Source organism: Crinia signifera, chromosome 2 (assembly GCF_055691185.1).
Source record: "Crinia signifera chromosome 2, ASM5569118v1, whole genome shotgun sequence".
Classification (NCBI taxonomy): Eukaryota; Metazoa; Chordata; class Amphibia; order Anura; family Myobatrachidae; genus Crinia; species Crinia signifera.
The window spans coordinates 361162334-361184386 of NC_139218.1; the positions used below are offsets into that span (position 1 = coordinate 361162334).

A 22053-nucleotide genomic window follows, 5' to 3' on the forward strand; every position below is an offset into this window, starting at 1 on the left:
GTTTACCAGCAACGGCTAAGTAACATGTGCTATCTTCTGGATAGGACAAGCATGGATTGTCCATGTACGCTTCCTACGTAATAAATGTGCATAAATAATTAAATAAAACAAAAGGTTGCAGTACTGAGCTTTGTGTATTATTATTATTATTATTATTATTATTATTATTATTATTATTATACTAAATTGGCAATCATCAAATGAGGAATTAAAATCAAACAATGAAAATATAAAAATTGAGCAAAGGTGGTGTCCAAATTCCAAAATCCACCCGTAGCATTGGGCACGGCACGCACGTGTCAACAAGTTACTTCTTGCTTGGTTTATTTTATTTCTATTTTTCTCAACAGTAACTTTCCTACATGTCCTCACTAGAGATGTTTTGAAAGATCTCCCCCAAAGTTTGGTAACAGCTTTTACAGATAACATTGACACAGCCCACATGCTAAGATTAGGCCTCCAATTCCTGCTCCCCTCTTCTTTGCTTTGTGCCCTAACGTGCAACAGGTCTAGGCTGGGAAAGAGGATATGGCTCCTTGTGAGTAGGGGAGGGCAGAAATCCTTGAACATGAAAGTGTCTGGTTTGTTTATTTACATTGGTCATAAGGAAAAAGCAGATAGAGGACACTCATGCATTAAAAGGATTGTGTCACTAATACCACTTTTCCACTAAAATCCCGGGTAAGACCTGGCATTTTACACTCAGGATTTTGCCGGGTCGAATTCGGCAGGACCCCATTTCCACAGCATCGTAGTTCAGGTTTTTCCCGGGTTAGCTCAGTTTCCACTGAACTTAGTAAAAACCGAGTAAGACCAGCAAAACCTATGGATGTCATTACAAATGGCCTTCAGTACAAATACATCAGCAGCCAGCACCCTGGGAGGACCAATCAGCGGTGTATGGATGTACCCGTGTAGAAAAATCCGGGTAAGAGACATTTCCACGGCTCGTCACCCGTGTTTTACCCGCTAAAATCCCTGATTGAGTCCCGGGTAAAAATCTCAAGTCACTAGACCCGGGTTTTTTCCTTGTAGCCATTTTCACTGACATGAGCCCCGGGTCAACCCAGCAAAAACTTGAGTTTTTAGGCCGGTGGAAAAGGGGTATTAATTATCTGACACATTCCCTATATTGCCTGATATACACCACAGGATTTGTTTGTTTTAATCATCATTAATTATTCATTTATTTAGAAATAGTCTCTTCAGCTCTGTATCAGAAACGATGTAAAAGTGTCGGTCATATCAAATATTATTTCTCCCAGATCCACCTTTTTTAAACGGTTTGATTCTTTGTAAATTACATTTTTCGGGAAATATTAATAAAAAATAAAAAAAAATTTATAGCACCAGTGGATTTAAAATATCACTTTACAAGACTGATAACATTTTTGTTTACTGAGCTACTTTTACCCTTTAGTAGCAGTCTAAACAATACCGTATAAACTACAGAGCATTTTCAATTGAGCAGTCAGCTACATTCATCTCTGAATAAGTCCTGAGGCCTTAAAGAATATGCTTTGTCTATATATAATGGAGGCAGCCATTTTGTGGGCTGAACCAATTCATGTTTGTTACCTGATAAACAAGCTGGTTTAAGAGCAAAAAACAAAATGATATATAAACTATTTATACTTCACATTTTTTTTCAGCATGTTACATGGGAAGCTGCCGCCCCCCCCACTAGTTTCTTCCTGGAGAACAAATATGTGACAAAACCACAAAATGGCTGCCTCCGTACGACAAATGCAGTTTAAAAAAAAAAAAATCTATGGCACGTCCATTCATAGTTTATTACACATTTATATTATTTATATATATTTAATCCATAGGGGCAGATGTATTAAGACTTAAAAAGCTATATAGTGGAGCGAGATAAAGTACTAGCCAATCAGCTCCTAGCTGCCATGTTACAGGCTGTGCTTGAAAGATGACAGAAGTTGATTGGTTGGTACTTTTCTCTCTCCAATTTATCTCTCTCTAAGGCTAAGTACGTCCGGCCATATATGAGTTAACAAGTATTGTTTTGATTTTCTTTGCTTTTTTTTTTTTTTACAATTTAGGCCTGAAATAAGCTTTAACCGAAAGCTTGTGTGATTGCACTGTCCTATTGATTGTCTGCATGATTGTCTAAGTTAAATAGAAACATGTTATTCATAATTAATACACTTCAACAGGAAAAAAAAAATCCCTATACCTGCTATAGCAGAATATACTAAACCTGCTCTTTGCCGAATTGGTGACCAGGAAAGAATAGGCTAATGGCTCAGGCAATTCAACTAAAATATGTATTATGCACCCTCAACCCTCCATAAAAATAAAAAAGCACGTTCATACAAGAACAACAACCTTTTGTCATTTTGTTTCCACATGCGTTTTACAATAAAGCTATTGAAAGTCTCTCTCGCCACTTAAGTAGTCCTGTAAAATGCAATATTTACTGTACTTCTGAAACAGTCTGTTTTCCTCATTGAAGAGATGATTTCATGTTCTAATTTGTAGTCCTTTACATATGGCTCAGCTCAGACAGTCACTGCTGGGTACATCATCTGTTCAGGGTTGCTGTGAGGATAAGGTGATTGCATTTGTCTATAGCCACCTTGTAGCCCATCCATATAAGGTGGCATAGGAGTCATGGGTACAGAGTCATGAGGTACAGCGTAACCCACAAACTGAGGGTGGAGATATTGTCCCTGGTGAGGAACCATTTGGGTCGCCTGTTGACAGTTTAACACTGAATAATTGGTCGGCATATTTACGTAGACATTATTCATTGCGCCCTCCGGCAGGCAGCAGTTGGTCTGCGATCTTGTTGGAGGAGCCCTTGCACCTGAGTTGGCACTGGAGCTAGAGCTGGTGGCCGTGCTTGACTGGCGAGAAGAAGAGCCACGTGAGGTGTTGGCACTGGAGATCATAGGGATAGTCTCCATCAGGCGGTTACTCCCAGGTGCCCTGCTTTGCTGGGGTTCCTGCTTGGGCCTAAGACAGCGGCAGCAGCAGATGGCAACCAGGGACCCCAAGACGATGAAGGCAACAAACACGGATCCGACAATGAGAAATGGCACGTAGATGGGAACTGGAAGAGAAAGAGAACAGAAATCAGTAATATTGGGGAATTAGGAAACACACACACACCCCGACTCCTGTGTGGTTCATGCATGAGTCTATGCATGTGCAGGAGGTCTACCAGGTCCCAAAGACATAAAGTACCAACCAATCAGCTCCTAACTGCCATGTTACTACAGGCTAGAGTTCATTATAGAACCCTGCGCCTTTCAAAATCTGTGCAGTTCCCCTTTCCTGCCTGGGCTATCACCATCTCGGCTGTGGCACTTCTAGCACAGTTTGATCTGTATCTCTATGCCGAAATACAGCTCAGGCTGTGCTAGAAGCAACACAGCACAGTGACACCACAGGCAGGAAAGAGGAACTGCACAGGTTTTGAAAGGCGCAGGGTGATAGAATGAACACTATCACTCTGCTTCCAAGACACAAAAACAAACCTGTACCTGCCTTGGTAATAAAATCTAGACTTTGCTTTGTGAGGTAAAAATAAGTTAAAAAGTTATTACTAGAAAAATGTAATGCAGCGCTAAGATGCTGGAGTTCTGGCATGGACCCTGGCAGATATACTGGATATACTGGCAGGAAGTCTGCCAGCTTTTAACATAATGATTAGTATTACAGCTTTCGGGCTACAATATATTTCTAGGTTTTGGGATGTGTTTTGTTTTCTTTACATCAAAGATGACTTGTACAAATAAAGTTGAGTGAAAGACTTATAATGAACGTCCACAACCGGTTTATTCAATACAATAGAATGTAAAATTAATAGGCAAGGAATCGAACTTCAAAGGATTAGCAGTGCTTACTAAATAAAACTCTGTTATTGCTTTGGCCGCAGCGCTGCTTACATCCCGCTAATTGAGTAAGCTCCAATTGCAAATCCCAAAATGAAACCAGGATGCATAAACAGAGGCTACAATTATAAGAGGGGATTCTGTGCCTTGGACAGGTGGTATCATTTCACTTATTGAAGCAATTTCTTCATTAGTACACTACAGTCGCCTCCGACAGCGGAAAGGCACAGAATCAAATAACAGGAAATGGAATCTTAATGATAACGAGAATGTTTCCACTCTGAATGTTTCCGTTCTGAATGTGCGATGGCCGGTGTGACGCTGCACTGCAGACTGTGGCCCCATTCTGCTGGAAAGGTGAGACGCCTGGCTGGTTCCTCTGCTTAGCACCAGGTGCCAGCACTGGAATTTATCCTAGGAAATCAGCCAGCATCTGCTTTTCTGCTCACATGAAATACAGCACTCCATAATGATATTCAATAACATCCACATAAGGCTCAATGGTGTAATAAAAGGATATCTATAATTAGATTTTTTTATGTGGTAGGATTATTTATCAATATTCTTCTGGTGTTTCCCTATCATTACACACGGGACGACGGAGCCTCCTTGCTGAGTGATGTAGAGTATTGCTGGCACATATGCGATGCACCAGCGATGTGTGCTGGGCGATCTGGTACGGCAAGTGTCCTATGGTGAATAGGCATTCCCCTACATCACAATGCCATGGAAATACAGGATCATGAAGAGCGGATGATTCTCTGAGAGTCACTCTATTGCACCCCCTAGTGTTGTAATAGGGCAGCATTGTTCCTTGTGCCGGTCCCACCCCTATATACGTGTGTCGCCGCGACAGTGACACCCTCTGGGGCTCTGTGCCAATTGCCATGGCACCACTTGCACACCACCCTGATAGGGACGGCCATCGGGGCTTTATGGGTGTCGGCGCGGAACTATGCTCCATGTCACGGCACTTTAAAAAAATAAACAAAGCAAAACATCGGTTTTGCTGTGCCATCGTTGGAGGGAAACCATCTGGTTCTCTTCATCAATGGCAAGAGTATTCAACATAAACCATCGATGATTTTGAGTCATCGATGGTCAATGGCCAGCCCTACACCCTGATGACCCCCATTCTGCCTATTTCTTTAGGGACTGGGCAGGGGCACCCCAAATGTCCCAAGAGAAAAGACAAGCATAATTAGATCTGTGACAAGTTCAATAGTCTGGCCCTGGGTTTCAATAAGAATCAAATGTCTGCATCATTTATCAACATCTCTTATCAACACTATTTAGCTGTGGTAACAGATGGCAATTTATCAATCTCCTGATGATCAGATGCTGGTTACAGTACAGCGATAGCTTGTCAATATCACCAAACGTCCGGCATCTGACATTTTGTGCACTGTGCAGTCCCCACACTTGTGCACAGAAACATGAGTAAGACAGTGGGCCCTGATGGGGAGGGATCAGATGATCCCTCTCCTGCCAGGATTTCCCCATAGATAAACACCATCAGATGTAATTCTTTATTGGAAACAAGATAAAAAAAAGAGCAAAAGCTATTACACACAACCGTGACTTTCATAACGCACTGTACGAAAACTCCAAAGTCAACCAACTGATCTTTGCTTATTTGACAATTTCTTCTGTCAAATCACAGCACGCAGGGCTACACCAACCACTGTACGTATACTGGAGAACAGACCTAGATCCATAAGCATTTCACCTGCTGCACTCCATAAATTACAAATTTAGGTTGACGTTCTCATTTTACTGAAATACACAGGACTTTCATCTCTCTTTTAATGGTTTAAAGGAGTTTCACTGCTGGCTCTGAGCATTTTTCACTACTATTCCAGAAGTAAAATCTAAGCCGTAGCAGTATAAAATTACAGAAGATGCTCCATGTCTCCTTATGGTTAACGCAAACGGACTATTTCCACTAACAACTAAAAAATAGTTACCATATATACTCGAGTATAAGCCTACTTTTTCAGAACATTTTTTATGCTGAAAAAGCCCCCCCTCGGCTTATACTCGAGTGAGTGTCCCACTTGAGTCAATAAGTTTTCCCAGTTTTTTGTTGTAAAATTAGGTGCCTCGGCTTATATTCGGGTCAACTTATACTCGAGTATATACGGTATCCATCATTTGTAAGGCACCACTTTACAAGTTATATACACAAAGTAACAGTAAAATATGACAAATCAATGGACCATTAATGTGATATTTCCTTATTACAATATAGTGTAATAAACCAACAAACTAGGTCGGATATGGTATGGAAGGTCCTTTAATTTGATAGGCAGGAGGATGTGAGTTACAGGGAGGGGAAGGCAGTTCAGCGCTCAGGGGTTGACGTATCCAGCAAAGGCACCCAAACAGGGCAGGTTTTAAGAATATCCATACTTAATTAGTACTTTAGTCAGTTTAATAATGCCATCTGTGCACAAGCAGAGACATCCCTAAACCTGGTCTGTTGGGGTTCCTTGAGGATCGCGTTTGGAAACCACTGCCCTAGGAGACAAGAGGCAAGGAGAACTGTCTGTAAGGGAGGGATGAAAGGAAGAAGGGCTCTGCCAGAGGAGGAGGATAAGGTAGCTGCTCTTCAGAATAAATAAACCCAAAACAACTGGTGTCTTCCCCTTCCTCTCCATATTAGGGCTTAGTCGGTATACTTCCCTATCATCCTATTTTTGAGAGTCACTGGAGGGCAGAGACCGGTGGCTTCTCCAGCACCGCGGCCAGCAACAGAAAGCCGGGATGCCGGGTAAATACCTTTCACACCGGCCTGTATCCCGGGCTGGGCCCGGGAGCAACCCTGCTAGCAAATTGGTCCTGGGATTTTGCCCTGGGAGCCTTTCACACCAGCGCTAGTCGTGGGTTGTTCCCGGGGCTAACCCGGGAATTTTGGCTGTTTGAAAGGGGTATTACTCAGACATCTACAAATGCATAAGAATGCCGAGGTACCTCACCTGTCTACTACTGGGCAATTACGCTGTATGGAATGAGAAGGATGATAGGTTAGAGCAGCAGCATGGGGACAAGTTTAAAGGTAAGAAATTTCACTTTTAATCAGCAGACAGGAGTTGGGGAACTCTCCTCATCATTACCCAGAACAACACATCTGATCCTGTGCCCAAATGCAACATTAGATTTATGTTGTGGGCCAAGATACTATAAAGAACTTCCTTAGGTGGAGACGGCATCCCTGTGGACTGGGATACTATAAAAAAAAAACATCCTTACTTGGAGACGGCAGCCCCATGGACCGAGATACTTTAATGAACATCTATAGGTGGAGACGGCACCCCCATGGACCGAGATACTATAATGAACATCCTTAGTTGAAGACAGCACCCCCATGGACTGAGATACTATAATGAACATCCTTAGTTGAAGACAGCACCCCCATGGACTGAAATACTATAATGAACATCTATAGGTGGAGACGGCACCCCCATGGACTGAGATACCATAATGAACATCCTTAGTTGAATACAGCACCCCCATGGACTGAAATACTATAATGAACATCTATAGGTGGAGACGGCACCCCCATGGACTGAGATACTATAATGAACATCCTTAGTTGAAGACAGCACCCCCATGGACCGAGATACTATAATGAACATCTATAGGTGGAGATGGCAACCCCATCAACGAGATACTATAATGAACATCTATAGGTGGAGACGGCACCCCCATGGACTGAGATACTATAATGAACATCAATAGGTGGAGACAGCACCCCCATGGACTGAGATACTATAATGAATATCCTTAGTTGAAGACAGCACCCCCATGGACTGAGATACTATATTGACATCCTTGGGTGGAGACGGCACCCTCATGGACCAAAATACTATAATAAACATCCTTAGTTGAAGACAGCACCTCCATGGACTGAGATACTATAATTAACATCCTTAGTATCATCCTTAGTTTGAGACCCCATGGACCGAGATACTATAATGAACATCCTTATGGGAGACGGCACCCTGGGGAAGCATTACCAGTATAGTAGTTGGAACAGGAGTAATAACTGGAAGCTAGCGGTGACCAGTGTTGAGCCTTCCACCTCCTGCACAATCTAGGAACATGTTCTATGGCTAATTGCATACAGGATGCAGCTGCCATCAAACATGGGGAACAACTGCCAGCGAGCAGAACAGCAAAATGACACAGACACAAGAGGACACAAACTAAAAACCATCAGTCGGACCAGCATGGGGGGTGGTGGGGGGCAGTATGGGTGAGAGCAAATGTCTGTTCTAAAGTTTCTACAGTGACTGGTTCATGTCTCAGACTTCTGCTGCCTGCCTTCGTCCCATCTGTATTACACTCATGGTAGCTGCACAGACCTGTATACCAGTCACAGATGGTTAAGTCATTGCTGGACAATTATAATGCTGCTCCAAACAATAAGCAGACACACATTCCATTCACAGCACCTGCCTCCAACTGTCACCTCATATACCCCCTATCACACTACAACTGCCACCTCCTATACCCTCTATCACACTACATCGCCAGGTCCAGCCTGGATCACTAAACAGGGCACCCCAAATTCCACTCATTCATACAATGTATCTAAGAAGTAGATGAAGTTCTAATTAGCAGTACATTAATTACACTTTTAATTAAGGCATTAAAAGTCGTAGTAGACCAGGCTTTAAAGGGATGCTTTAATGTTGCCAATGTGCCAATGTTTCCTATGATGGAAAACCACCCAACACATTAGCACCCAAAGTATTTACACCAGACTGACCAATTCCTCTTCATGTACAGCAGGTCCAAGCGAATTGTGTCATTGCAGCCAGGTCCCCCGTTGTGATATGCTGCAGTGTGTGTGTGATTACACTGTGGAGCCACAATCACACAACTCGACTCAAGGCCATGGACCACCCCACTGTGCAGACAGAGAACAGGATTTTCCAAGCACGTCAGGGTAGTAAATAAGGCTTACACTGTTGAGCTTCAAGAAGCAGAAAGAGTGTGTGCTATTGTAGACACTTGCAGAGGAATTGAATTGTTTTATTGTTGCTGCAGCTCCTGTCTCGAGTTGCAACTGTCTGTACCGCAGGTTGCCCATTATTTCTGCTTACATCTCCAGCGGTGGTTAGCAGAAATCCGCTTCAAGTCAGAAAACCCGCCCTGTGCAAATTTGCAAGTGAATGGTGAAAACCTTGCTGTTCACTGCGAATCCACACACGCAGCTCGCTCATCGTTGAATGACTTTCCCAGTTTGTGCAAATGTGAGTAACTCTGGGGTAGATTTATTAAGCTCGGTGAAGTGATAAAGTGTCTGGTCTTTATCACCGGCCAATCAGCTCCTACCTGTCATTTTTCAAACCAAGCCTGTAACTTCACAATTGGGAGCTGATTGGCCGGTGATAAATTACCAGCTTAATAAATCTGCCCCTCTGACCCTTCCAGAGCTGGCCTTAGGCATAGACAAACTAGGCAATTGCCTAGGGCATTTGGAATGCCTAGGGGCATCAGCAGCTTCTGCTGATTAAAATGATATGCAGCATGCCTATATTCTGTGTGTGAGTGAGGCTGTATCTGCATATGAAATAGTGTATTCATGGAAATCACTGTAACATAGCATTCTGTATGCAGGTACAGCCATAGTCGCGCACAGAATATATTCATGCCACATATCATTTTAATCATCGGAAGCTCCTTGTGTGTCCTGGTCACATAAAAATGCAAATAAGATGAATTTTCAGCAAAAAAAGGCACCAAACATTAGCAGAACTGGCCAGGAGCTGCATGGCCTATTGAGGCAAGATGTATGAGGAAACATCTGTATCCAAGCAGAGGCAGAGGTCACAGTGTTAGCGGCTGTGCAAGTGCTGTCTGCGGGTGGGTTGGTTGTGCAATAGTGTTCGGCATACTGTATGTGTAAGGGGCATGCTGTGTGTCATGTGTATAAGGGCATTAATAATGTGCAACATGTGTAATGGGCATTATGTGTGTCATGTGTATAAGGGCATTAATAATATGCAACATATGTGTAAGGGGCATTATGTGTGTCATTATGTGTATGAAGGGCATTAATAAAGGTTGGCATAATGTGTAAGGGGCATTATGGTTATAAGGACATTAATAATGTGTGTCATGTGTAAGGGGCATGACTGTGTGGTATTATCAGAGGTCGAGAGAAAGGGGTAGGGAGTACAAATTACCCAGGCCAAAGTCTGATGGAAGGGCCCAGTGGGGGCCCCAGGCCCCCTCCCCTTAAGTGACAGCAGCAGCTGCAGCTCTCTCCTCTGCCCAGCACACACTGCTTTGTGTGGCCATGGTGCTTAAAATACAATATTTTCTCCGGATTTTTTTCTAAGGGTATAATGTGAATAATGTGAGGAGTAATGTATATAAGGTAAAGTGGTACTACTGTGTGATGTAACGTGAATAAGGGACACCATCGCATGATATAATGTGAATAAAGTTGCACTACTGTGTGGCATAATGTGAATTGGGGGTACTATTGTGTGGCCATGCCCCTTCCCAGCAAGAACACACCCCTGTTTGGGCTGCGCTTCGAATGTGTGCACTGTTTCTATTTAAAATATTGCGGGTAGGAGCACCAAAATGATGACTGCTATGATGAGGGTTGATGGTTCTGGGAAAGGGGAGCACGGTCAGAGGCGGAACTAGTGGCGGTGCTAGGGGGCACCAGCCAAAATCTTGCCTAGGGCGTCATTTAGGCTAGGGCCGGCTCTGGACCCTTCCACAATTGTGTGACAGAATCAGGCTGATCGAGGCCGGCAATGACATCACAGGTCATTCGTCAGAAAACCACTGAATCCCGCTCTTGCTCAAACAGGTTATGTACACACAAAAAAATCATGTACCACAGACTTGTCTATCAGCAATGAGAGAAACCCACAATTTTTCCTATAATAATACTAACTTTCATTTGAAGTCTATACAGCTGCTAATTAAGGCTTTAAAGATAATTGAGGACTGGAAATGACGAGGATGATCCGTTTGTAGACATGAGTCACATAAGTGACACACACATGAAACAGCTGTACTTCTTACTATGATAATCCCTACGGTTCTCAATGCCTACATCCCCTTGATCGCCTTGGAGGTTAAGCGATAGAAAGGACTGTTCAGCCGGTTGGCTGGCAATATGATAATTGCTGTGCCAGGATAATACAGCCTAAATCCCAGCACTTCATCAAACATTCCTTAAATTCTTGGGATTTGTAGTGTTGATTTGTCTAATAAGCTTCTGCCCTGTGTAAGACTACGCAAGGCTAATGGGTAGATGTCAAGAGCCAAGGAATTTCCTTGTGGAATATTCTCAGAGATGAATCCCACCGGGCACTTGGGCGCACCTACGTCCATGACATTTTGGCATTTCGTCTGAGGGTGATCAATCTACATACTTAAATAAATTAGAAGTAGATTTCTGATTGGTTGCCCATAGCAACATCCTGTGTGGAATCGAACTCCCAGCTTAGTAAATTTCATTAGACGCTTTGAAAAATCTAAAAAGTTTGCATTACAGTGGTTAGCATTGCTGCATTACAGTACTAGCATGCAGATGCGTAACTCTGGGAGACAATGGAGTCATCTGCCGCTGGGCTCCTGCTCCCAAGGGGGCACCTCTCCTGCCCTGCAAGTTTGAATCAGTTAATTGAAAGCCATCAATATCGCTTCTGTGGCTGACTCCCCCTGCTAGCATCATTTTTGCACGTGTCACACCTGGTGGTAGTACCCATGACCTGTCTTACTGCAGACAGACACCTTACTGATTTAGATATTTGGGGGCACAATATTTATCTTTAGTTTTATTTTGATCAGGGACCTATCTGTATAAAGTCTGCATATACCTATATCTATGCCTGCGGGGGTTTCCTCCAGGTGCCCACCTTCCTTAAACAAATCCAAAAAACATAGTGGTGGAATAATGGTGTTTGTGTGGTAGTTAGCCAGGGGCTGGTGACAGCGATTAAACATCTCCTATATGGCGCTGTGGAACATGCTGGCGCTATAAATATAATGCATAATGTTTGCTTCATTTTGGTTCCAAGTAAAACAGACAAATCCAAACAACTGTGTCATTCAATATGTAACAGAAATGTATGTAATGTAACAATGTATGGTAACATATGATTAAGGTCTTCCAAACAAAATAGGAGAACTAGAAGTAATGATGTTGGAAGAGACTTATGAGGCAGCAGTGGGAAGAAGCGGAGACTTGGTTGGATGAGATCCATGACTGGGGCCTGCACTAGGAATCCTATTAGCTTGATTAGAAAGGACGGGGAAGCAGGAATGGTGTTTGGATGGGTGTGGATCATTAGGTCACCAGCATGTTTGTTGACAGCCATTAGGTTGACACCATTAGGTCGACATGCATCTAGGTCAACAATGAGTCTAGGTCGACATGGGTTAGTTCGACGGGGTCATTTGGTCGACGGGGGCAAAAGGTCGACATGGGTTAGGTCAACATGGGGTTTTTCACGTTTGTCACGAATGTCGACATGGACACAGAAATATAGCACCGCGTCCCCTCACATGACTCACTGTGCTCACCATGCTTCGCGCACTATTTTATTCTCCCACCACGCCCTTGTTGATGGTAGGTCATGAAATACCGCCTATTGGCACATGTGGGCAAAAGTGAAAAACCCCATGTCGATGTTTTGACTGTTGGCCTAACCCATGTCAACCTAATGACCCTGTCGACCTAGACTGATGTCAACCTAAATGCATGTCGACCTAATGGTGTCGACCTATTGACTGTCGACCAAAATGCTGGTGACCCAATGTTTGGATACAGGTATGTGACACCTGAGTTACGCCCCCATACACTATGCGACTTCTCAGAGGGGAGGGGATGCATGTGATACCCCTTGGGGGGAAGGAGTACACACAATAGTACACACAATATATGGTATGCGTCTCTTTTGCATACGATATATCATATGCTTTTCCCTTTTCTGCTGCTGGGAGGCTATCAGAGGTGGGACAGCACATGCAGCATGGTCGTTCTCCGACTCCAATATGAACAGAACGGCGCAGTGGACTGGATGTCGAGCAACATTTTGGCTACCTTTCACCCTATTTCTCAGCCAAATCTGTCGGAATCCAGTGAAAAGTACCAAATTGCAAATAGTGTATTCCAGTTTAGGACTTTCACAGTCTGGAGGATATCAGGAGAGATTATGACACTTTTCGGTACTTATGTAGTAACTGGGCTGCCGATTTTGAAATCGGGTCCATCGCATCGCATCGCACCCGACCATATCGCATGCGATGCGATGCGATGCGATGCGATGCGATGGACCCGATTTTTCCATAGGATTCAATGTTAAAATGGACTGAGTCCATTTTAACATGGAATTCAATGGGAAAAAGGGGTCCTTTTCATACCCCTACTATCCAAGTGGGCATGGAGTTGGATATAAACCTGTGGCGAGCGTAGCGAGCCACCGAGCCCGAAGCGTGGCGAGCGTAGCGAGCCCCGCGAGGGGACACAGAATACCGTCCCCTCGCGGGACTCGCTTCGCTCGCCACGCTTCGGGCTCGGTGGCTCGCTACGCTCGCCACAGGTTTATATCCAACTCCATGCCCACTTGGATAGTAGGGGTATGAAAAGGACCCCTTTTTCCCATTGAATTCCATGTTAAAATGGACTCAGTCCATTTTAACATTGAATCCTATGGAAAAATCGGGTCATCGCATCGCATCGCATCGTATGCGATGCGATGCGATATCGTATCGCATCGCATCTGATTGTATGCCTTAACTTAAGGCATACAATCAAAAAATCGGCAGCCCAGATACTACATAAGTACCCACTTTTCTCTCCATACAGTATATAGGGTTTGCCATGTTTTGCAAGTGGTATAAGGCCCAACTATATGACAGTGTCAATCTCATGTCAACCTTTTCCTTTTGTTGACCTATTGCATAATGACCTTTTGTCAATGTCAACCCGTTTCCTCATCGCACCTTTTGGTCTCCACTTATGCTGCTTTCAGACCGCATAACTGGCTTTGACCCTGTATTTGAAAACGTTTCCAAAAACGGGTCTGCCAGGTAAAACCCCTTTCACACTGCATCTCTTAAATAGTATATTACCGTTAAAGTGCAGTTTTTTTGACACTGCTCGACCCGTTTTTGGAAACTTTCCAAATTCAGGGTCAAAGCCAGTGCAGCCTTTAGCGCCCCGCCACTCATTTCACATTCCCCAAAGGGACCCTGCGCTGTGTTGCAGCGGGGGCCACCTGCAGCCCCATCCCCAGACCGGACCGAGCTGCTGGTACCTTGGCAGTGTGGGGTCCTAAACACCATTTCAAACCCGTTCAGACCACAAAAAAAACGGTTCTGAAACGGGTAGGACCCTGCTTTTTTTAACGTTTCCAAAAAACGTTTTTTTTTGGAAACTGTAAAATCACTCTGCACCTTTCAGACCGCACAGATTACCATTTTAAAACTGTTAAAAATCGGCAAAATACCGTTTTTTTAGTTAGGTCTGAAAGGGGCATTATTGACTATCAACCTAGACACTGTAGATTTTCCCATCCACACCCACATGTTCCTTGTGTAGTACAGAGGGCAGAGCAGTCACACCAAGAGAAGATAGATCAGATAAGGCATCTAAGCCTGCAGTTTACCAATATTATTGGAATGCGGTCATTTGGTCTACAGCATGATGATCGACGGTCATTAGGTCGACATGGGAAAAGGTCGACATGGTTCTAGGTCAAAAGGTCATTAGTTTGACAGGTCATTAGTTTGACAATGTCTAGGTCGACAGTCAAAAGGTCGACATGGGGGTTTTCACTGTTTTTTGAGCCGACATGTGCCGACAGGCGGTATTTCATGCCCTACCATCCACTAGGGCGTGGTGGGAGAATAAAATAGTGTGCTGTGCACAGCGAGGCACTGTGCCCGATGCATAGCGAGCGCAGCAAGTGATGCAAAGGGATGCGGTGCACTTGAAACGGTGTCCATGTCGACCGTGTTGACATTCAGGTAAAAAAACACCACGTCGACCTTTTTTTACTGTCGACATAGATATTGTCGAACTAATGACCTGTCAAACTAATGACCTTTCGACCTAGAACCATGTTGACCTTTTTCCATATCGACCATCATGCTGTAGACCAGTGGTAGCCAACCCTAGCCCTCGAGAGCTACCAACAGTTCACATTTTCCAGACAACCTAGCTGCTGCACAGCTGCACTCATTAATCACTGACACATTTTAAAAGATACACAGATGGAGCTAATTAGCTCACTTGTGATTCTGTGAGGAGACCTGCAAAACATGCACTGTTGGTAGCTCTCGAGGACTAGGGTTGGCTACCCCAGCTGTAGACCAAATGATTCCAACCCTCATTATTAAGTGTGTCTGCATAATACTGGGACCTACTGCCACAGCCAATATTGTTATTTAGATCAGCAATGGCCGGTACTGTCTAGTGCAGAGTTCTAAGCATTACTCTGGGAGACAAAATATGGCTATTAAGCCATTTATTGTGACAATTATGTACTAATAACTCTGGCGTATCTATAATTGGTGCATGATGTACATTATACATGGAATCCCAAAGTAACCAAACACCCTATAGGTCATTTAACAAGACAATACTCATAGTGAAGGGCACCTGTTTTTGCACAGCTGTGTGTGCAGCGGGAACAAGCGCACCAGATATGAAACCATACTAAATACCCAGACGAGTAACCCCTTCAGCTCCAGGGGAGTAAGCATTAATGCTGTGTACACACGGGGGAGATATATTGCTCAGCCATATATTGCTGAGCAATATATGGCTGAGCAATATATTGCTCAGTTTCTACTTTACATCAGCGACCAGAGATGGTCGCTGATGAAAAAGAAACTGCCGGGGGGAGCCCGGCAGTGGTAATCAGCTGGTCGCAGGAGCATGTTCCTGCGACCAGCGATCACCACAGGGGCAAAAACGGGAGCGCGCACCCGGCGATATATCGCCGGTGCACACTCCCATTGCGGGCAATATGGTCGCTCAGCGACCATATTTCCCGCGATTTTACACTAAATCGCCCCCGTGTGTACGCACCTTAAGACCATGGTTTAAGTATTCTAGGAATAATTGGAATATTACTTATTTGAAAAGTAAACAGAAAATGGCGAGTTAAATACAGATTAATGTTAGTGCACTTACTGGTGCTTCATCAGGAACATCGCCACTGCAGCGTACAGAGTTATACTCCATGGTTGCCTACCTGACCCTCTCCTTCAGGGAGAAAATGCTCTGCTCCTGGACTTTCCGTATGATTGCCATCACGGTAATTGATAAGAAAGGTGTTTCACCACAGGTGATGGCAATCCTACATTATCAGGGAGGTCCAGGAACAGAGTATTTTCTCCCTGAAGATAGAGATGGGCAAAACGAGTCACTAAAAAGAGCTGGGATCTAGCCAGTGCTATTTTTCAGCAGGCTCCAGCAGGAACTGAGGGCCTTATTCTAGTTCACTCTTTCTGACAAAATCCTTCTTAGATGGACAAAACCATGTGCACTGCAGGGGGGAAGATGTTACTTGTGCAGAGAGAATTAGATTTGGGTGAGTCATTTTGTTTCTGTGCAGGGTAAATACTGGCTGCAATTTGAATGGGGTTATTATGGTTGATTCGCTTGGATGCGAATTTGCATCCTTGCGAGTCAACCTAAGCCCGCCTTGCGAATGGTGGTACGCCGGCCCATCATTTGCAAGGCTCATATGTTCACACTGGCTGCAAATGATGTTTTACATAAACATACATTCACAGCCTGCGGGGGAACACCCACATCATTCGATGGTCAGCGAACATCGAATGATGTGGAACGTGCATGCATATGTAAGGTTGCTTTGTGCTTTATGCATGCACGTTCTGAAGGAAGTCAGCGGGCAGCTGCCCATCCCCTGCACCCTTAGCTGGCATCCAGTGGCCTCATTAGCATGAGAACGTCCAGCGTTCTCATGTGAACACCCATGAAATGCTGGGTGTTCCCATATACTAATAGGGCCGCCCTACACCCCTCTCTGCCCCCCGCACGCTGTCCTGGGTGCGTGCACCCAGCAAACAGACTGTTCGCAGTAGGTGCACACAGACACCCTGCGTATGCACATGTGCAGTATGACAACATCAGTCCCTGTGCAAACGAAGGGCTACTGCGAATGGACCTCAATGAGCAGGAAGACCCATGAGGAAAGAGGGCCCTGCTTGTGAGAGCTTACATTCTAAATGTGTGACATCATATAGGGGTGGAGTTCCGCCGTCATTCCCGGGTCCCACAATGTCTGATCGCAGCCCTGACCACACATATCAGCCTTGTCTGAAGGCATTGAAGCCTAAGCCCTACTTACTGCCCTTCTCCCTGTTCTATTCGCAGCTACAGAATTTGGCCACTAGAACGTTGTGTTTCCTGTTGCAGCGAGGATTCTGCTTCCAGCAACAAGCAGGCAGAAAACAAAATACATGACCGAATGTTTCCTGGTCCGCTCATCACCGACTGGGATGTACAGAAACATGAATATACAAATAAAATAAATATTCTTTAACTATACACTTCTGAAATAAACATTGGGCTCATTCTATAGAGTGTAGTCCTGAAACCTAGCAATGGTGCCCTCTGGGGTATGGGTCATACAGTCGAAACTATGAAGGTCGACATACATTAGTGGACCACTAATACCCCTTTTATATCACCGCAAAAACTTGGGTCAGCAGTGGGTCAGACCCAGGTCAGTGACGGTGTAAATGGGTCCAACTGTGTCCCTTTACATGGATGCCTGTGTGCGGCATCCATTCACCTCCCTGACGGGAGCTGGAGGGGTGCACGGGGGCTGGGGGCAGCCCAGCAGCTTACCTTGGTGTTGGGCTTGCCCCCAGCGCAGTGATCGGCGGTCCCAACTGGGGTGATCGCGGTCTGGCGCTTGGAGATGGTCATCTCCAAGCGCCACCTCCGTCTACACTGCGGGTCGGCACCGCAATGTAAACGGTGAAAATCCCGGATCCGACCTGGCTTGGATGCGTGTTCCAAATGCCAAGTCGGATCCGAGATTTTTGGTGTAAAAGAGGTATAAGTGTCGACAGGGCTTAGGTCAACACATGTCGGCACAAGTCGGCTCAAGAAAACCTTGAAAAACTCATGTCGACCTTTTTGACTGTCAACCTAATGCATGTGTCAAACTAAGCCCTGTCGACCTCTAGTGGTGGACCTAATGTATGTTGATGTTCATAGCATGGATTTAACGCCAATATATGAAGCTCTATATTGTTACTATCCAAAAGGGAAAACATTTCCTTCGATTTTCAGATAAACAGAGTAGTGTATATTTAATCTTCTGTATTTCTACAAAAATAAGATGCCAAATACAAAAACAAGAACGGTGGCACTAACAGAATAAGAACAATTCTGATTAGAACAAAGGATTTGAGGTCAACTGAAGGAGACAACACCGTCTCCATACTTTGTGTCCTGGACATTGACATACAGGGAATGTAAACCTACAACTGTTTAACAATCAGATCCATCATCGGACATCTACAGGGCGAGAGAGCAGCCTCCTTTTAGACACAATATCAAGTTGCCCGCTAGTAGGACTGAGCCCAGCGGAACATACTGTTATCTGTTACATCTGTTTAAAGAGAAAGAAAAGTTGTTTGGATGTTGTTGAGAAAGAGAATAATCAGCTGGTGTCACTGTAGTGATTGATGGGTCAGAGCAGATGAGTTGCAAAGTTACCAATCTCCCTATTCTAGAGCAAACATGCTTATACCAGACTACAGCCCTGCTCCTAGAGTATCTGCTGGCCAATGTAATATCATATAAGACCAGACCACTGGGCACTTCATTTAGGATTAAGTCCTCTTCCATGATTTTTTTGCAATAGATTATTAATAAATGTATTTACTGTATATGACAATTTTTGCTAATCTATGTCATGTCGTAAATTAGGTTTAATCGATCTTTAGCAAAACACACTTAGAAATAGTAAAAGACTATCACACCTATTGGCAAGTAAGCCATCGCCTGTTGCTGTTAGCATGCACACACGTTTGGAAATATATTAACTATTTGTAATGCGAAATATAATCTATATATATATGTCCAGTGCCCGCGAGTCTCCGAAACACTGCCGCCTGCTGCCAGCGAGAGAAACTACATCTCTTTCTTACACATGCGCAAACACAGAGGAAAGCAGACTAGCATTCGAAGCATTTGCATCAAGCGGGCATACTAGCTACAAATATATGTATTATTACTGATCACAGTGGTTTTATATGAACACAGACACAATCATGTATGTCTAAAAGATATTTTACCTGTTTTGTATTATATAGGTCACAGCCTGTTATTACAATAAAATGTGACTTCCATGGCTCCTTGTTATTTATGTGATCTGATGTACTGTGTATATACAGTATAGCAGGGACTTTTTTTTTAAATCTTCCCCTTACAAAATAAGTATCAGCACCAGGTTAAATCCGGAGAGCCACTTAGATTAGGCACATCCACTTTTATGTGATTTTTAATTAGTATTTTCCTCCCAAAGACCATAAAATCTGAGTGAGACCCTGTACTTAGACCCCCCCCCCCCCCTAAATTTGTGACATATTGGGTTCTTCCTGCACTGAGTTACTGGGTACTGGTACATGAATGGGTAAAGTGCTAGGGCAGGACCTGTGGTTTAGAAATGGCTGTACCTGAATGGATGAATCAATCATCATCTATATATATGTCTAGTGTCCATTTGGGTGTCTCTGAAACACTGCCATCTGCTGGTAGCGAGTGAAACTACATCTTTCACACATGCCCAAGCACAGAGGCAATCACAAGGTAGCAGACTAGGTTGTGTTTACTACTGTAGCTTCGAGCGGGATTACTAGTATAATCCCAATATCAAGCATGGGGCTATATACATCCTGTACACCAATATCAAGTGAATGGCAACCTTTACCAATGGTGGTAACTGTAATGTAGGGATGCCCACAACAGAATGGGAGAAGGGGAAATTGTAAACAATTATGGACATCCCATTATGCTGAGTACAGGATGAGAAACCACGTTCTAAAACATATCGATGAAACTATTTGTCTATCCAAACATGATCGATGTATGCATTGGGATGCAGAATACAGGCACGTAACCATATATGGTTACTATTACTAACAGGTTAGTGATGACAATTGTGCTGGCAATCGCCATTTATTCTCATAGATGATTAAATATGAATTATTAATGAGCGATCTGCCCACACAGTACTCGGCTGCCCTGCTAGGGACCTAAATTGGCTCCAATTAACACTACTATGAATGGAAATCTTGGGAAGATCATCTCTACCGCTATGAATAAATGACACACACACTCATACATACTGCAGCAAGCTGGTGTGCTCTGGGCTGCAGACTTCCAGCCGGGAACAGTTCCAAAACAACATGCTCCTAACACCTTTCTCCACACGCTGAGTAACACCAACCCCAATCCTGTCCCAGGCACATCCCGTGGCACAGGGCGGCCCAGCTCACCTCCCTTCCAGTAACACATGTGTCCTATCAAATCCCAGCCACCAATTCCCTTTGGGCTGCATCTGGGGTGTCGGTGATCACACCCCTAAAGCCCTGCTCATGTACTGACCTAATGATACACAGGAGAAATGCTTTACGGACATGATAATCTGGGGGTAATTATCATGATAATCTCCATCAGAAGGTAATAATAATAATAATAATAATAATAATAATAATATATTACTGTATAGTTCTGTTATGTTATAGTTGGACCCTTAATGTTATCCAAATCCTCCTGTCTACACTGAGAATAGCGAACTGATCACACAGTCTCGCCTACAATATCTATATAAATAAATTATTATTATTATTATTATTATAATTATTAATAATAAAATAATGATATAAATTAATAATAAAATAAAAAGAATACGAATAGAATAATATAAAATAATAATAATAAAAAGAATAATAATACAAATAAAATAATAATGAAATGATGATCCCGTGGCAGTGTTGGGCCAGGTGGCACAGGACCCCCCCAGCACCGCTCCAGCACTGCCCCCTGCCTAGCAGCTGAGCCTACCTGCGGCAGTGTCCGGGTTCTCCTTGTCCGGCTTGCCGTGCTCTGGCGCCCCCTGCTGCCGGTCGTTGCTGCACAGTCCCTGTTCCAGCCTAGCCTCCGAGCTGGAGCAGCAGTAGCGCAGGACGCAGGTCCCGCAGCAGATGGTGGCGTCGTCCCCGTCGTACCTCTCCGGGCACTGGAAGCCGTCCCTCCACACCTCCTGCCCGTCCGTCCAGCCGTGACAGTACTCCCCGCTCCCCTGGGCAGCTGCCAGCACCGCCAGCAGGAAGGAAGCTGCGACCAGCGGGGAGCCCTCCGGCCACATGATGAGTAAACGCACGGGAGTCGCAGCGAGTCGCAGCGACAGCGCGCTGGGGATCCCTACAAGCACCGCACTAGGCAGACATGAGCAGCACAGCGGCAGTCCGGGCACTTGTTCTCATCCAATGGAAGAAGACGATCCGAGGATGGTGCTGAAGTTCTGCTGAACTATCCAGAGTGATGGGAGCAACCAAGTTATCCAGCGACCTGTGGGGGGTCACAGCCGGCACCCAGCTCGCCCGGTGCCAACCATCAGACAGCCAAAGCCTGGGCGCAGGGTACTAACCAGCTCAGTGCTCGGGGATGGTATACATGGGGCACGGGTGGCTGTGTAGGTGGGTATCCCGCTGTCTCAACGTCCCTGCCAGCATCCTGCTCGCCAAGACCTTTCCTAGCCCACTGGCTATTCACATGATTTGGCGTCCAGGGAAGGAAGGTACCCAGGGGTGGGAGCAGGAGTGATCTGGGGGGGCACAGGGTGCCAGCTGTCCGCAGGAGAGCAAGTGGTGGTGGGCAGCTAGCGTACAAGCAGAGTGCTGCTGGTGGTGGTGGTGGAGCTGTGAGATCCCCCTGTCATTCCCCTGCTCCTCACTCCTCCTCCTCTGCTCTGCCAATAACTCCTCTCTGGCAGCCACATACTCTGCTGCTTTACAACGCACAGGACGCGCAGAGGAATCGCAGGTGCGCGCACAGAGCCACTGCACTGACCAGCGTGGTCATACAGCACTGCAGGGCTGGGCTGATGGGCTCCTTCTGTAACAACTGCTATGTGCTTGCTGACACATGTAGTCCTAC

At 44.8% G+C, this 22053-nt stretch overlaps 1 protein-coding gene across 1 annotated transcript; it reads right to left on the reverse strand.

Moving 5' to 3' along the window:
- Positions 1-162: 162 nt before the first annotated feature.
- On the reverse strand, positions 163-21932 carry SHISA2 (shisa family member 2). Its single transcript, XM_083169891.1, has 2 exons — positions 20959-21932; positions 163-3076 (listed from the first exon to the last, which is right to left on the reverse strand). Exons 1-2 carry the CDS (start codon positions 21260-21262, stop codon positions 2523-2525), a joined length of 858 nt encoding a protein of 285 aa, XP_083026017.1. The 5' UTR covers positions 21263-21932; the 3' UTR covers positions 163-2522.
- Between the last annotated feature and the right edge of the window lie 121 nt (positions 21933-22053).

Excerpts from the sequence above, each read along its gene's own strand:
- SHISA2 (XM_083169891.1), bottom strand. The coding sequence starts at position 21,262 with ATGTGGCCGGAGGGCTCCCCGCTGGTCGCAGCTTCCTTCCTGCTGGCG. Across the intron at positions 3,077-20,958 it reads GAACCCGGACACTGCCGCAG|TTCCCATCTACGTGCCATTT; the intron begins GTAGGCTCAGCT and ends TTTCTCTTCCAG.